Genomic DNA, 17,317 nt, shown 5'->3' with positions numbered 1-17,317 from the left:
ATCTACTTAATTATCTGTCAATCCCCACAGAAACTATTCCAAACTTTCTTTCTCCTCAAGCCCACCTCCCCACCCACAAAAACAAATATGCTTATCTCCCTCCTTTCCCTCAGTTGCTTCTCATATTAGTGAAAACACTGTCAATCAATGTGAGCTTCCCCTTCTCCCATTCTCATTTCCAAATCCCTTGGTATCAGTGTTTAGTCTCTTCTCCTTTTTCTCTAATCTCTGACAAAGATGTGGTCTTTTTCTTTGCCAAGATCATCCTGGTACATATGCACTTGATTCTATTCCCTTATTTTCTCTAGAAGACCACAAACCTCATGTACCTTTCTCTTCTGAAATGTCCAACTTCTACCAACCTTCCTTAATGCTTTCAAATGTGTCTAAGTCTCCCCATTTGTAAAAAACAGAAACCTTCACTAAACCCCACCATCTCCCATAAGCTACTGTCTTTCTGAGAATTTTGGCTCTTCTCTTTCTCAAACTCTTAGAAAAGTCTGCACTTTTGTATACTTACACCCTACTTACTACACTTACTGCCCTCTATTTCTCCTTCCACTCACTCTTTAACCCTGGTTTCAGGTTTCAGTCCTCAACAGTCAATTGAATCTATACTCTCTTAAAGTTACCAGTCCTAATTCTTCTTAATCTGTTACTGCAACTAACATGGTTGATATAGCTGACACCCTCTCTTCTTGGATATTCTTCTCTTAGTCTAACATTCCTCCTCTTAGTTTGTCTCCTCCTGGTCCAACTGCATTTTAAATCTCCTTTAGTTTCTCTGAATACCATGGATTTGTTTATTTTTATGGCACAAGTAACATTCCATTACAATCACATGCCACAAATTTGTTTAACCACTTTACAATCTGTATCTACTTTCTTTCTAGTTCTTTGCTATCAAGAAAAATGCTGTTATTAATATTTTGGTATATATATATATATATGGAATCTTTATTTGAACCTTTGACTTCTTTGGGTTAATTAGATGCCTATCCTTGGGTTCTCTGGTTTAAAGAATATGGCAATTTTAGTTACTTGTTTCATAACATTCCAACTGTTTTCCCAAAATAACTGGACCAATTTACAGCTATACTACCAGCATTACATTTTCTATTGAGAACTTGCATACAAGAAATGACTCAATATGAACTGATGCTGAGGGAAATGACCAGAACCAAAAAAGCATTGTACATATTAACGGTAGTATTGGTTGATGATCAACCATGATAATTTGTCATTTCAGCAACAAAATAATCAAAGGCAATTCTAAAAGACTTGTGAAGGAAAATAACCATCCATATCCATTAAAGGAACTGCAAAGTTAAAAAGCAAAACAAAGCTTACAATCTTCGATTTTTACAAGTTCCCTTATGTATTTTTTCTCTCTAATTTTCTTTCCTGTTTGTAATTTGATTCTTCTTTCACAATATGATTAATGTGGATCTATGTTTAATATGATTATACACATAAAGAGTATATTCAATTGTTTTCTGTCAGGAGAATGGAAGGGAGAAAAATATGAAATTCAAAACCTTGCAAAAAATGGACTACTGAAAACTACTGTTGCATGTTGTTGGAAAATAAAAATATTAACATTATAGAAAAAACATATGACTGGATCATGACAATCACAAAAATGAGGAATAACAAATAAAAAGTTTGAATGTTAAACTAGTGCCCTTAAAATGTTAATGAAACCTAGAGGAAGGTTTCTAAGGGGAATATATGAATAAGAACATATAACAAAATGAAACCACACAAATGGTTCACTGGAGTGAAGAAAAGAACACAAATGGGGCAGCTAGGTGGCGCAGTGGATAGAGAACTGGCCCTGGAGTCAGGAGTACCTGAGTTCAAAGCCAGCCTCGGACACTTAATAACTACCTAGCTGTGTGGTCTTGGGCAAGCCACTTAACCCCATTGCCTTGCAAAAAACCTAAAAATTTAAAAAAACCCGCAGAATTTGGAGTCAGAAAATCAAAGTTTCAATCCCACATCTGCTATTTACATATCATGTGAACTACAAACCATTTTACCTATTTGGGTCACAGTTTCCTTCTTCTGAGACAGAAAGGGGTGGATGCAAAGATGAAGTTCTCTTCCCAGCTCCTAATCCAGGATCCTAGGTACTAATTTAATTATCAAGACACTATACCTATTGGGTTATGAAAATAAGTTGACTGAATATTGTGATTACCTACCTTGGGGGTGAATTTTACTTAATAATCTTGGTTCAAGAATGTAACAATATAAACTCCATAATATGTATCCCTGATATGAATATTTCAATATGTAAGAGTCATCTGGTAAAAGTTTTAACTGCTTATTTCCTTAATCAAGCTGACAGCATAGGGTCACAGGCACTATAAACGTATCCTTATTTAGAACTTCTTGATATAGGGTACCTACAAAGTTGGGTCAGCTAGATGACACAGTGGGAGTTTCAATCCAGCCACTGACACTTACTAGCTATGTGACCTTGGCCAAGTCCTTAACCCTGATTGCCCTGGATCCAGGCCATCTCTAGTCATCCAAATTCGTCCTAACCACTGGACCTAGTTGACTCTGGAGGAGAAAGGTAGGTTGGTGGCTTAGTATAGTACCCCCTCACTCAAATACAATTCATGTGCTTGTCATAGCATCACCTCCCTGATGTCATGGCCTTCTTCAAGAATGAAGGACAAGCATTATTATTATATTAAAGGAACCCCAAATGTAATACAACAATTTCTAATCCTACTATCGAAGTCCCAAGTTTCAGCAATTTCAAGAAGAGATGAAATATGAGAAATTAGAAGTTTGTTTTCCTATCCAATTTACGACTGTCTTGACTATGATTTCTGCCTGTCTTTGAATCTCTAGCCAATACATAGTAAGTACTTAATAACATTTATTGACTGGCTTTTAGTCAGTTCAGATTTTCTAGGGAGCCACAAACCTGATTCTAAAAACATGTCAATCAGGCACCTGTGTACATAAAATAAAAAATAAACTCTACTAGATAACTTGAAAGCAGAGGACTTAGGAGTGGCTAGGTGGCGTAGTGGATAAAGCACCGGCCCTGGAGTCAGGAGTACCTGGGTTCAAATCCGGTCTTGGGCAAGCCACTTAACCCCATTTGCCTTGCAAAAAAAAAAAAAACCTTAAAAAAAAAGAAAAAAAAGAAAGCAGAGGACTTAAATGACAAATTTTAGTCAATGCAGCAAAGTACTATAGGCCAGCAGGACAGCAATTCAACACAAAGCCAAAAAGCAATTTAATTATTATTTTTAGGCATATAATCAAAACTACACTTTTCTTGTGTACATTTCTTGTTGAAAACTGCACATCTCTACAACCTAAAGACTAAGAGTTTGTTGCTAGGAGGTCCCAGTTAAAGTTTCACCACTTACTAGCTGTGTGAACTTGTTAAAGTTTTCATTATCACTAAGCTTCATTTTTCTCAACTGGAACAAAGATTGTTCTAAGTGCTTTGGAAATAGCTGTCTGCTTACTTAATGCTTAGCACAGTGCCTGGCACAGGAAAGGCTCAATAAATGTGTGTTGACTATTTAAATGAGTAATAATAATAATAATGATGATGATGATGATGGTTTCAGAGACAGCATGATAGATAAAAGGTCAGTTTTTGAATCAGCAAGACTTGGTTCAAGTCTTATCTCTGACATAGAGACAGAGAGCAAGTCATTTGACCATTCAGGGTTCTAGACAACTATTTCAGACTACCTACTGCGGATGAACTGCTAATCTCTATTAGTGAAGAGTTTCCACATTTGAGAGTTCTGTACTCTGATAAAAACAGATCTAGATAAAAATTTATACATAATTTCATTAACTTTTCAGTGTCATCCTTCCTTTTCTGGACCAACAATTGACCAGAGCATGTAAGAGAAGTCAATCCCTTCAAAAGGTTAAATGCAGTACTCAAAAAAAAAAAAAAAAGTATAAAATCAAAAGTTAATTTTAAAAAAGAAAAAGAGGGGCTAGGTGGCTGCAGTGGATAAAGCATGGGCCCTGGAGTCAGGAGGACCTGAGTTCAAATGGGACCTCAGATCCTTAATAATTACCTAGCTGTGTGGCCTTGGGCAAGCCACTTAACTCTATTTGCCTTGCAAAAAACCTAAAAAAAAAAAAAAAAAGAGAGAGAGAGAGCAGGTGAGATTATCTCACATCTCAACTTGTTCTCTCCACCCTAGGATCAATTTTCTACAAGAATTATATCATCAGAATTTGGAAATTAATGAGTCTGAGAGTGGCAGGGAAAAAAATTCAAGAGCCTTCACATCTTAAGGGTCATCAGTCTCAGAGTCAAAGAAGTGGAGTTAAGTAATCTGGGGAATCTGGGCAGATCACTTATGCCTAATCATGTTTCTCAGCCTCCCCATTTCACTGGCAATCAAAGGCAATGCAAAACTATATTCAGATGACCTGGGGATAAATTCCAGCCAAGGTCAAGCTGTTCCAAGAGTCTTATAGAAGTTTTGAGTAAATTAAAATTTAAAATAAATAAACTTTTGGAATATGTGATTGTCATACAAGAATGAAGCATCTCTTCAATTCTCTGAGACAAAGACAGGCACTAAGAACAAGCACAGATAAAAATGGATAAAATATTTTAAAAAACTATTTAATGGGGCTGGGGTTAAATCTTTTTTGCTTTAAAAATATGGAAATATATACATATATATACATATATATGTATATATATATAAAAGAAGGCTTTCCAATTCAAAGCAAATGGCTCATTTAATTCAAATTGTATGTATTTGACTTTTTAAATACCAAACAACAATCAAATTACAATTGGAATTTTTATTCATAAGGTCTCCATTTAATGCTCTTTATTATCTTTAAGTCCACACTCAGAAAAATACTAAAACAGTCTCTGGAACTTTGATGAATCTTTTTTTTTTTAAATGAGTTGTCAGGTCAAAAGTCAGGGTTTTTAATGCCAGGACTTCCACAGAGGGAGTTTCCCACTTCCACACAGATGACATTACAGATCCAGATTTTTAAAAAAAAGTTATCTACATTATCAAAGAATAAAACTATACATCTTACTCCTACTCGCTAATCAGCCTCTAACTTCTGTGAGATTTGAGAAACCTCATTTTATGGCCTTAGGAGAGTAAAATATAACAATATCCTTGAGGCTGTTTGATTTTGTATCCTAACTGCCTAGTGTATATAAATGCTTAACAAATGAATTTAACTGAAAAACAATGAAATATTATCAAGACTGAGGCAAATTTTCAAATTTGATTCTTCATGAAACCTCAAAATAGAAAACCAAGAGTTTGAAAATTATACTTTCTGACACTTAAAGTAAACTTAATCTGTTGAAACTGAACTGAAAATGAAAGCCAGAAAGGAAAAATCTAGTTAGATAATTACTGAAAAAAATCTTAAATATATTTTTTCTTCCACTCCTTTGTCTGAGTTACAAAGATGACTTCTACCTCAAAATCAACTACAACCACACAAATTTAGCTCTCTAAAGTTCAGCACAGCTAATAGTGACTCAATCTTCTAAAGTTCCCAAATCCTCTTTACATCAGTGATAAATGATTTCAAAGGCGTCAAGATTTATTGACTATTCTCCTACAGCCAACATGATAAGCTTCTCACTTTGGTAGGTGCTCTCAACCATAACTAAATTGTGTCAAAAGAAATCTTTTAAAATAATAATGTGGACTGGCATCATTCTGATGCTAGTGCTTGCTGTACATACAGTACAGACTAATGACACAATTGAGAAATTAACTGGAGAAAAAGGCAATCTTCCTTCTGTTTTTTACTCTCAAATGCTCCTCTCAGACTTCTGAAATGCACATTCATTTTAAACACATACACAGAGATAAAACATATGCATTGTATGTGCACATGCATGCATGCTCACACATACACAAATAACTCTCGGCAGGAACCAAAAAAGTCAAAGCCTAACCCCATGGTTTTTAAGTGAGCAAGTCCAATTTCCTCCTTTGTAGCTCTTGACACATGCTGGCTGGGAGCCGTCTGGATTTTCTCTGCCTTGTTTCTGCACCAGAAGGCTCTGCACTGCAGGTCAGGAGATGATAAGGAAATGAACAGTGTAATTTCCAAGGCCTCTGAACAGACCCTGTCAGCAGCTCTGGAGGCGGGTTACTCAAGCATGGCTTGAAGAGTGAAAACCGCAGAGAGGAGGGCACTGAGAGCCAGCAGTAGCAAGAACTCAGCTGTGTACACTGCCACCACCTCCAGGCTAAAAGCCCAGGCTCTGGGAGTTTTGTTAGGAGACCCTTCCATCCCAAATGGCAAGCACACAAATTCGCACCAGGGAAGATGGATTAAAGACCTGAGCTTAGGGTTTTCCCATGCATTCATGAGTGGAAGCAAAAACACTGCTCTTCCAAACTTCATTAGACAGCAAATGCTGGCAATCCCAGAACAACAAAGCATCCAACAGCACCAACACTCCAACAACAATAGCCAAAAAGGAAACCTAGTTCACATGGTAACTGAAACCCAGCAAACTATTTAAATGTTCTGTGGAGGCATTTTATAGTCTTATTTTTATTCTCCTGGATTATTCAGAACGTCAAAAGACCAAACACAGAAGATTTTTCAATGCAGGTTTGGAAATTTTTCAAGTCCCATCTTTTAAGTTGTAGGCAATGAGCTTAGTCACACTCATTTAACAATCATTATGTACCTATACTTGAATCTTACTGCTAACAGGACATTAATGCACTGATTCAAATACAGTTCAGATTCAACCTGAGATCTCTCTTACCCAGCCTAAATACCCACAAGTCTGCAAAGAAGAAAACAAGCATTTCTTAAGCATAGAGTTAAGTGCTATGGAGACAAATAGAAACCAAAAGAAAATCTGTCTTGACCCTCAAGGAACTTTCATTCCAATGGGGAAAGGAAAACCCACAAATAATACATGAAAAGCCAGGCGGGGGTGGGGGTGGAGCACCAGCCCTGGAGTCAGGAGTACCTAAATTCAAATCCGACCTCAGACACTTAATAATTACTTAACTGTGTGGCCAAGGGCAAGCCACTTAACCCCACTGCCTTGCAAAAAAAAAAAAAAAAAAAGCCAGACAGGCAGGAAAGGGGAAGGAAGGCCTGCCAGGCCCCTCCATAACCCTGAGGCTTCAGGAAGAACTCACCGAATAACAAAAAGGGAGCAGGCCTTAGAGCAGGGTGTTGGAAAGTTCCAGAAAGAGGCAGAATGGTTTTTGACTAGAAAAGAATCAGGAGGGGAGGGGAAAGTCCAGCAACTAAAAAAGTTCTCTGACAGAAACTGGCCAAATCACATCTCAGTCCCTCTGCCAGGTAGAAGAGGAGGAGAAAACTGCCTTAACCAAGGATCCCACCAAGCAAGCAGCCTTTCTCTAAAACAGTCTGAGGATAAATGAGTACCCACATTTAACTACAGGTCCTGTTTTACTGCTGAACTCAGTCAAGAGACAAAAGAGGATTTTGGAACTACTCTAACAATTGTCCAGACAAGCTGAGCAGTCTTGGAGTTCAGCAGTTTGACTTTCCATTTGTAAATATGATGCATTCCAAAGGGTAGTTCTGGATTATTAACAATCTCACTCAGACCAAAAAAGCCTTCAACTCAAACTGTCTAGGGGTACTGAATAGATTCACAGAAGTAAAAAACAAGCTAAGCATCTGTGGGACAGGAATAAGAACTGGGCCTTCGATTTCATTAACATTGAGAATTCCTAGTAAGGAAATTTCTCTACCAAAACAAGTCTGTCTCTTCTTTGTAAATTACAGTCTTAAAGAGCTGCCCAGAGCACAGAGTTAAGTGATTTGTTCAGGGACAAGGTCCAGAAACATTTATTAAAGGCCAACAATGCTAAGCACTGGGTACAGTGCAGAAGACAGTTTCTGTCCTTAAGAAGCTCCTAGTATAATGAGGGAGACAAGTAAACAACTAAGCACAGACAAGATAATTAATAGAGGGAAGGCACTGGAATTAAGGGGAATAGAGTAAGATTTCCTGAGGGTAGAATTTTAGCTAAAACTTCAAGAAAAGTCAAAAGGTAGAAATGAGGAAGGAGAGAATGGGTGACAGAGCACCTGTGAAAATGCCAAGTAGTAGAGTGTGTGTCATGCAAGGAACAGCAAGGAAGCCAGAGTCTGACCCCAAGGTAAGGGAAAAGAGAGGATACAAGACTGGAAAAGTGAGTGGAAGGGCCAATGACATGAAGGACTTTGAACACCAAGCAGGGGATTTTATATTTAATCCTGGGCTGAGAGAGTCACTGAAGTTAATTAAATAGTGGAGTGATCTGGTGACACCTATGTTTTAGGCAGATCATCTTGGCAACTTAATGAGGAGATTTATGACAGGAAGGCCGAGCAGCAGCAGGCTATGACACTAGACCAGACATAAAATGGTGCATAGGGCAGGGGCAGTGTCAGGAGAGCAGAGGGCAAAAGTGAGAGATGTTACAAAGGTGAATTAGACCGGCCTTCACAACAGGCTGGATGTGAAGGTTGAGACAAAGATGACTGAGAGAATGGGTATTTACCAAAATGGAAAAAAAGGGAAGAGCTTGGAAGGAAAGAAATAAATTGTTTAGATTAAGGTGAGTGGTGAGTCGGGGCGGCTAGGTGGCACCATGGATAGAGCACAGGCCCTGGAGTCAGGAGTACCTGAGTTCAAATCCGGTCTCAGACACTTAATAACCTAGCTGTGTGGCCTTGGGCAAGCCACTTAACCCCATTTGCCTTGCAAAAACCTTAAAAAAAAAAAAAGATTACGTAGAGTTTAAGATGTCTAACGAGAAATCTAGTTTGAAATGTTCATTAGACAATTGGAGATGGGATTCTAGGTCAGCAGGGTTAGGCTTAGCCAAGTTGATCTGAGAATCATAAGCATAAAGATGATAATTTATGAGAAGTGATGAGGTCACTTAAGAGAAATAATATAAACAAGAAAGCAAAGGACACAGCTATTATCTATCAGAGGCAGAACTTGAACCCAGGTCTTTTTGTCTTTGAAGTCTTAGGGAATAAAAATGTCTACTAATAGCATAGAAAAAAATAAAAAATATTTTTTGTGATGCAAAAATCATATGAAATTCATATTTCACTGTCTCCTTGGGACCTTGATTCTTCCCCCTTCTTTGGCTCCCTAGTACTTATTGTAGTTCCTGATATGGATAGTTATTTAATAATAAGCGTTTATTGACTAAGGCCTATCTACCTTTGGCTTCATGGACTATCTAAGGCATATAAACCCAACGTATAATTTCATCTGTAATGTTGTTTAACTTTTTGCATGCCTCTTCCAGGAATGCTGGCTGAGTGTGTGCCCAATATGGACTTTTCTCTGAGGGCTTCCTTGTAGAGATTTTGGAGTTGTTTCTTCCTTGGGTTGGATCCCTACAACCATAAGGGCTCATTTTGGTAGGATTCTTTTTATGATGGCTATTTCTTCCAGTCTACATCCAGACACAGGATTTGATGTTAGGGCTGGGATTAGCCCTATTTCAGGAAGAAGGTCTGGATTGATCCTGTTGTTACTTTCTTGGGATACTGAATATTATGTTAATTCAGGATCTTAGGGACACACTGAGGACTTGCAAGCTTTCAGTACTCTCCGAGTGGTTTGATTCAGGACAAAGTCTGACCACTGTCCCCCAATCTGAATTCTGCAAGTTCCTGACTTGGATTTGGGTCTCACTGAGCAACAGGAGAATGCTGCCAGTCTTAGTCCCTATAAATCAGCTGGAAAATTCTTAGTGGAATTAGATACTAGAATTAAGATGACACAGCTTCTAGAATCTGAGTCACACTGCTGCTTACTACTTTAGAACTTTCCCCCTTCTTGGTATACCACCCCAGGACTTCCCTATTCCAGATTACCACTCCTAGGCACTAGCTCCTCCCTCAGTTTACCCTAGATGTGATCTGGAACTGGATAAATGGGTAACAAAACTGATAGTTGGTTCTGGTCCCTGTTGTAGCATGCCATTGGTCTATCTCTACCCCACTGTCCATCTACTTCTCTATGCTAACCTGGGTTAGACAAATAACTTAGGTCACTATGACTTTCTTTGGATTTTCCCTCATCAGGACTCAGTCAAGTACATTTTTTAAGATATAGTTGAAGGAGTTTTGAGGGGAGAGTGAGCTCACAGTTCTACTTCTTATTGCTCCACCATTTTGCCTCTACCTCAAGTCAGACATTTCAAAGAAAACCCTTAGGTAGAAAACACTGAAAAACTTCATTAACATAGTTAAAAATGTAAAAAGAATCCCAGAAGTATAGTATAGGAGAAGAAAAAACAGTTTTCATTAAACAACTTATTTAAACTGTGGTCAGTGCTAAAGCAGGTTCAAAAATACATCCCCTTCTGCATATTATCCTGGGACTATGCCTGGCACTGTCACTAATTAGCTATGATTCTACAAGTAATCCAAGTTAACTTCTCATTTGTAAGAGGAGACTGGACTCACCTCCCAAGTGTTTCCTTTAACTCCAAAAGTCTAAGATAATTTGCATATAAGACTCAACCTCAATGGAAAGAACCACTGAATAGGGAAACTCAGGTTGGAGGGTACTTTTTTATCTACTCAAGTAACTTCCCCAAGAGTATAACTGGGTTCCTCATAAAGAATTCAAAGTCTTTTTTTTTCTCTACATAGAAAATGAAGTGTTCTAACCCTGGACTTCAGGAAATAAGATTGAATGATGCCACCAAAATCTAATCTAAGAAATTAATTAGAAATTAAGGTAGAATGAGAAAAATTCTAAGCAGGGGTTGGGAACTACAGGCTATAAACAAATGCAACTTGGCTGCCTATTTTTTGTACAATACAATGAACTAAGAATGGTTTTCACATTCTTAAATAGTCAGAAAAATATTAAAAATATTTTTTGTGATGGAAAAATCATGAAATTCAAATTTCACTGTCTATAAAGAATGTTTTAACAGAATACAGTCATGCTCATTTGTTTACCTATTGAGTCTATGATTGCTTTCCTACCACAACATAGCTGAATAGATGTAACAGAAACCTTGTGTAGTACCAATTGCTTTGTAGACTTGCTCAGCACACCACAAACAGCAATAATGTTGTTCTAATGTTATCACTCAATAGTATTTTTTTTTTTTTGGTTTTTGCAAGGCAAATGGGGTTAAGTGGCTTGCCCAAGGCCACACAGCTAGGTAATTATTAAGTGTCTGAGACCGGATTTGAACCCAGGTACTCCTGACTCCAGGGCTGGTGCTTTATCCACTGTGCCACCTAGCCGCCCCCACTCAATAGTATCTTAAGGGTCACTTGTGTTGATCACTGTACTGTAATTTTTTTCCCCTAAATCACAGATACATATCCATCATGACAACCCAAGAAAAGTAGACTTTGAATGTTATGCTTTTAAGGCACAGCATATGAATTATTTTCTTAACAAATTAGAGGGCAAAGCATTAATTTATTATGAAATGACACTACAACTGTCCTAAAAGAATATAATTTTTGTCTTGCCACTGAACTCTTGATGACTTTGGAGGAAAAAGTGAAACTGATGACTTTACAAAGCTCTGCCTCACTTAAATGGAATTCATCCACAAGTCAAGTTACTCTAATTAAGTCCTTGATCCTCTTCAAGAATGAATGACAAGGGGTGGCTAGGTGGCGCAGTGGATAAAGCACCAACCCTGGAGTCAGGAGTACCTGGGTTCAAATCCGGTCTCAGACACTTAATAATTACCTAGCTGTGTGGCCTTGGGCAAGCCACTTAACCCCATTTGCCTTGCAAAAAAACAAAACAAAACAAAACATATATGTTTATGGACTAATAACAGTATTTGGCAGTATCTGTTTACATAAAAAGACATTATCAAAGATTAAATATATAAAATTAGAGATTATAATCAACAGATAGAAAAACAATGTCAATCTTCTCATTAGTAGATCATATTACAATAAGCCATACAATTGTTATTAGATTTCAAATTTTGTCAATAAACATTTCATGGAAATTTCTTTCTTGTTACATAAGGTACCTAGATCCTCTGTTTTACCTCCTAGCCACACAAAGCCTAAAATATTTACCACTGGGCCCTTTACAGGAAAAATTTGCAAAACCCTGGTCTACCAAACAAAAGGTTGACCTCTCTTAGGCAACTCCAAGGCAGTAAAATAGGAGACCTGAGCCAAGAAACATAAGTCAAGGGAGGGGCAGCTGGGGCAGTGGATAGAGCCCCAGCCTTGGAGTCAGGAGTACCTGAGTTCAAATCCAGCCTTAAGCACTAAAACACCTAGCTGTGTGGCCTTGGGCAAGCCACTTAACCCCATTGCCTTGAAAAATCTAAAAAACAAACAAACAATTCAAGGGAAAAGGACAGAAATGAAAAGGAGAGCTTTAAAACAGCACAAAAAAGGAGAAAAACAAATAGAATTTTCACAAGGTTGAAAGGCAAAAAAGTAAGCCAAAAGGGGTAGATGACAGCTTCCTTCACTAATCTATATTCTACATTTCCAAGTCCTTTACTGATCACAGCCTACTGGCTGCTTTATGATTTGAAGAAAAGGTAACATTTTCAAACACCTACCCTGACATACCTAGCACACATAGATCATTGCTATCTGTGCTTTGTAAAACTTATTTTTTTTTGGGGGGGGGGGTTGTCACAACAGCAGCAGAAGCACAAGGAAAGGATACTCCCTCCTCTCATCAAAGCCAAGTCAAGTGAACAGGAAAGAATCTAAAGCTCTCTCATTTATTTCTTAATATTCCCTTCCCCTACCTCCTTAGCTGGCAGTAAGTTTTTAAAAAAATAGTATCAAATGACAATTAAGGCCAACAGTGCCTACTAAAATCATATTTGATCATTCTTATACCCCAGGGAAAGGGAAGTATTTCTGGGAGCATAAGTATATATGTACAGATACCTTCTAAAAGAAGTTCAGGTCTATGGCATGTAGAAAAATGCTCTTGGGGAAGCTAGGTGATCCAGTGGCCCAAAGCAATAGCCCTGGAATCAGGAGGACCTGATTTCAGTTGTGACCTCATTCTCTTAACATTTACTGTGTGATCCTGAGCAAATCACTTAGTCTCAATTGCCACACACACACACACACACACACACACACACACACACACGAAAAGAAAGAAAAAAGAAATATCTCTCACTGATCAAGGTATATAGAGACCTTGAGGAGGGCTGGGATAGAGGTGTGAGTAAATGGGTGGGGAAGGGAGAGGGAGATCACAATGCTGGGTAGTTCAAGATGCAAATAATGGCACTTCCACTTCATAATCTCTCCTGTTTTGAGATGTTTGATCTCTGGAGCTCAGGCTATGCTGATTAGCATTAATATAGGAGGAAAGCTACAGCAAGTAAGTCTAAACAGCCCAGATCAGTGCTGCAGAGTCAGTCAATAATAGGTTCAGGCCTATATGTGGCCCCTAAACTTACAGACTGAGGGAGAAAAGGAGAAATCCAATCTTAATATTTAAAAATATTAAAAATTTTAAAAAATTTAAATTAATAATAACAATAATGTTAGTGTCTAATAAAATTAGTAGTGGGCCAGCTATTATATCATATGGAAGTAGCTCTCTAATACCTACTTCTTGGCTTTTCTCTCATATAGGATTCCTCAATTTCTGACTGTTCCAGTCCTGCTTTCCTTCTCCTGTGCCAGAAATGCTCTCACTCCTTGTACTTTTGTGTTTATCTCCACAGGAACCTCTTCATATTTATTTAAATAATTGTTTATCTAAAAGCCAGAAGCTTACAAAAAGCTACCTCCAACTGTAAAAACTCAGCCTGAATTGAGCCTTGTTCATCATGGTAGTGTCCGACTAAAGCTATTAGCCTCCAAAATTCCATCTAACAATTGCTTCCTTCTTCCAGAAACTAAAGTCTGGTTTCTGTATCCCATTCACCCCAGCCTTGACCCTTCCCCAAAGCCTTACCTTAAGTCTATTCTGAAAGGCTCACTGAAAGGATAGGCACTTTTAAAACTGTATTATCAAAAACTAAATCTCTCTGGTACCAAGTAATGTCATGATTAGTTGGATTTTCTCAGTTTCACTCCCAGGACAGCAGTCACCCCACCAGCTTCAACACATTTACAGATTTACATTTGCCTCCTGCTTGGAGCAGTTCACACAGGGACCTTAGTCCAGGCTTTGCAACCAAGCAAATACCATACAGGTACTCATCAGAAACTCTTTGTCAACAAAGTGGTCCAAGTGGAAAGGAAGATGGAGGCCCTTATCAAAACTGGGAGAACTGGTCTCTGCAATTCTTCCAAAAGTAATTTAGAACATGTGGGGCAAGGATTTCCTGACTAACAAGATCACAGTAGGAGTATGGCCAGACACAAAGAACAGACAAGTGCATCTGGGACAGAAATAAGCAATTCTCCATTTCTAGGACACTCTAACGCAACAGAAACCATGTGCCCTTAGAGAAAATAGCAAAACACAAGGATAGCAGAACAAATAATGCTATTACTCAGGCTGAAAAAGATTGAGATGCATTGCAGCATCTGCACAGCACAAATCCCACCATGACCACTTGCAGATGCCCCTGAAAAAGGTCATTAGTGAAAGAAAAAAAAAAATCACAACCTTCATGTCAGAGAAGTCCAAATATTTACAAGTTATACTGGTCTGGGTCTTGAGCAAAAGAAGAGCAGATGCTCAAAAGACTCCAGGTAATAAAGGGGCACCAATCACCATGATGTAACACATCCAACATCCATTTATTAAACACATACAGAAAAATATTCCCTCCTGAAGTTGATGTAATTACAGAGAAACCAATTTATACTGCATCTGCTGGGATCAGCTGATAGCATAAGGTGAACAGACCACAGAACAAAAAAAAAAACAAGAGTCAATGACACAGTTCTGATAACCAAACTTTTTTTTTTTTTGCAGTAAGCTATAAAATATAGAAGTAGACTCAATCCCATACTCAGATTTTCTCTTTGTGTTATCAGGCCCTTCCACCAGGATTATCATCTCTCAAATCCACTAGGAAAAAAAAAAGAAACACTCCTTTCAAAGCTATCTGGTAATGAAGAAGCTCTCACTGTCAAGGGAAAAAGGTATGCAGAGTGGTACACATTTGGTCAGGAAGCAAATTCTTTCAGTGCACAAAAAAAAAGCTATCTGGCCCACTAATATTGTTTTTTCCCCCCATTTGAAGATCTCCCCAAACCTAACTCTCACAACACTGATCTGTCTGATATCAGCAGTCTAGCCCTTATCATACAGTGATAATCATTTTTTTTTACCCTTTCAGGTCCCTTGTCAGAAATTCAACTTTTTCAATCTACACATATGCTTAATTCAAGTCCAGTTACTACTCTGACTTTCCTACAGCTTAAATGATGGAAAAAATGGATCTTACTAAAGGTTTGATACCAACTTCTAGCATCAAACACCTCAGGATTGGCTCCAGGACATTAAAAAAAAGGTTCTCAAATTCCACCAAAAGAAATTCCATACTTGAAAGTAACTGGGTCCAGAGAAACTGTTACCAAAATGCCTATGCTATCCAAAGAACCCACAAGCAATTCCACAACTTAGAACATAATCACACCTTCCTTATCAGCTGCTTTGACCTTCAAGCCCAAATAAACGGACCTCTCAGAAACTACGCAGCTTTTGGCTGTTACTATAATGCAGACCACCACATCTGGACAATTCTTACCTTTTCAGACTTGACTTTCTTCAACGGACGGCACTCGCTCTCCCCTTCCTCTGGCTCTTGCTTAACTCCCAAAGGGTTGAGTGCTGTCCCTGGTTCAATGGCTATACTCCCAAGTGGCTCTGCAGTTCCAGTATCCACCCCTGCACTTCCATCATACTGACTGCCCCGTCCTCCCAGGGCAAGGGGTTGAAGAACCCCAGAATCCTTCTCTGAACAAGTCCCCATTCCCTCATTCCTTTCCTTCTTGTTCTTCGAAGAGTTACTCTCTTTCTCTTTCTTAGAGCTTGCCACATTCCTGGATGCCTTAGCAGCCTTCTCTGAACCCTTGGGGGCAATAGCAGTTACCAGGCTTCCGGCATTAGTACTGTCCCCTGAGCGTCCCTGAGCTTCTTTCTTACCAGATGCCCCTTCACTTGCTGTGAACAAGGAAGCCCCTGGGGTGGGTTTTCCACTGTCCTTGCCACTCTTACTCCTTTTGGATTTTGATTTGCCTTCCTTCCCTTGTGGTCCTGGCACTGGGGTCACAAACTTGATGTTGTCCGGCAGTGTGGCCACAGCATTGGGGGCTGGTAGCCCCACCTCTTTTGAGCCTGACATCTCCAGTTTCTGCTGGTCCTTCTCCAGGTCAGCGTCCAGGTCAATGATGAGATTTCCTACTCCAATGTCCCACTCATCCCCACTGTCATATGTTTCAACTGGGTTTGCATCTACTCCTTTCCCTCCGGAGGCTCCACTGCTCAAGGACATCTTAGAGTCAACGTCCCACCTCGAGATTCAAGCCTCTTCCTTGCCCCAGCTTTCACTTTTTCAGCTGTAGCTATTTTTTCAGACCTGTAACAATCTTCAGCATATGCCCAGTGGACAACATCATTGCTAGAAAGGAAAAAAACAAAAAAAAGTTGCTTAAAAAAACAATTGAAATGTATACAAGTCTCCACATGGAAAAAACCCTTCCTAAGGAGACATTTTAGATGCAAAGACAGACAAGACCAAAAAAAAGGTTATTTTCTATTTCTACAGTCATACTATAAGCCCTGGGCAAAATCAACAACCATACCAGCTCCCCCAGGGGGAAGGCAGTATTTTTAATTGTCTGATATGATTTTGTGTTAAATCTTACATTCAATGTACTTTGGTGTTAATTCCCTCCATCCCTGACAGTCTTAATACTGTCATCACTGCCAGCTGGCAATCCTCCTTCAATCAATCTAAATCCCAGCAGGTCATAGTATGCATGGAGTCATCAAGACATTATTCTTATGCTCAATATTTTGACCCCTCTAACATCATACATATCATTGTCTTTTGCATTTGTATCTTCAACACCTAAAACAATGTCTAATACACAGCAGGTACTTAATAGATGTTCACTGGTTCATTTAAATGTTTTAAGGTTCTTCCACTAGCAGAGCAGGTCTCAGCTACAAATGCTCCCCATGATTCTCCTGAAGCAAAAAAAGGAAGCAATCTTACTCACAACACTGCCAAGAAAAAAATGCAAGTAACTATAAAAAAATATATGCCAACCAAAGGCACTAATTGGCAAACTTCAAGAAACATACCTTAATAAAGTTATACCTTCAGGGGCAGCTAGGTGGCGCAGTGGATAAAGCACC

At 38.7% G+C, this 17,317-nt stretch overlaps 1 protein-coding gene and 1 long non-coding RNA gene across 3 annotated transcripts in view; one reads left to right on the top strand and one right to left on the bottom strand.

Moving 5' to 3' along the window:
- LOC141521625 (uncharacterized) overlaps nucleotides 1–15,628 on the top strand; it is a 31,664-nt gene extending 16,036 nt beyond the window's left edge. Inside the window, exons 4-5 of the long non-coding RNA XR_012478028.1 lie at nucleotides 14,986–15,093; nucleotides 15,291–15,628. This is a non-coding gene — a long non-coding RNA (uncharacterized LOC141521625). The remainder of the gene's footprint in view (nucleotides 1–14,985; nucleotides 15,094–15,290) is intronic.
- Nucleotides 1–17,317, bottom strand: part of ZNF609 (zinc finger protein 609) — a 241,562-nt gene that overhangs the window by 192,374 nt on the left and 31,871 nt on the right. For both annotated transcript variants that reach the window (XM_074234383.1, XM_074234382.1), the window contains exon 2: nucleotides 15,702–16,574. In XM_074234383.1, the coding sequence (XP_074090484.1) occupies nucleotides 15,702–16,448 (747 nt within the window). In that variant the 5' untranslated portion in view covers nucleotides 16,449–16,574. The remainder of the gene's footprint in view (nucleotides 1–15,701; nucleotides 16,575–17,317) is intronic.

This window comes from Macrotis lagotis, chromosome 4, assembly GCF_037893015.1.
Source record: "Macrotis lagotis isolate mMagLag1 chromosome 4, bilby.v1.9.chrom.fasta, whole genome shotgun sequence".
NCBI lineage: Eukaryota > Metazoa > Chordata > Mammalia > Peramelemorphia > Peramelidae > Macrotis > Macrotis lagotis.
This window is presented reverse-complemented; position numbering and strand designations above follow the sequence as displayed.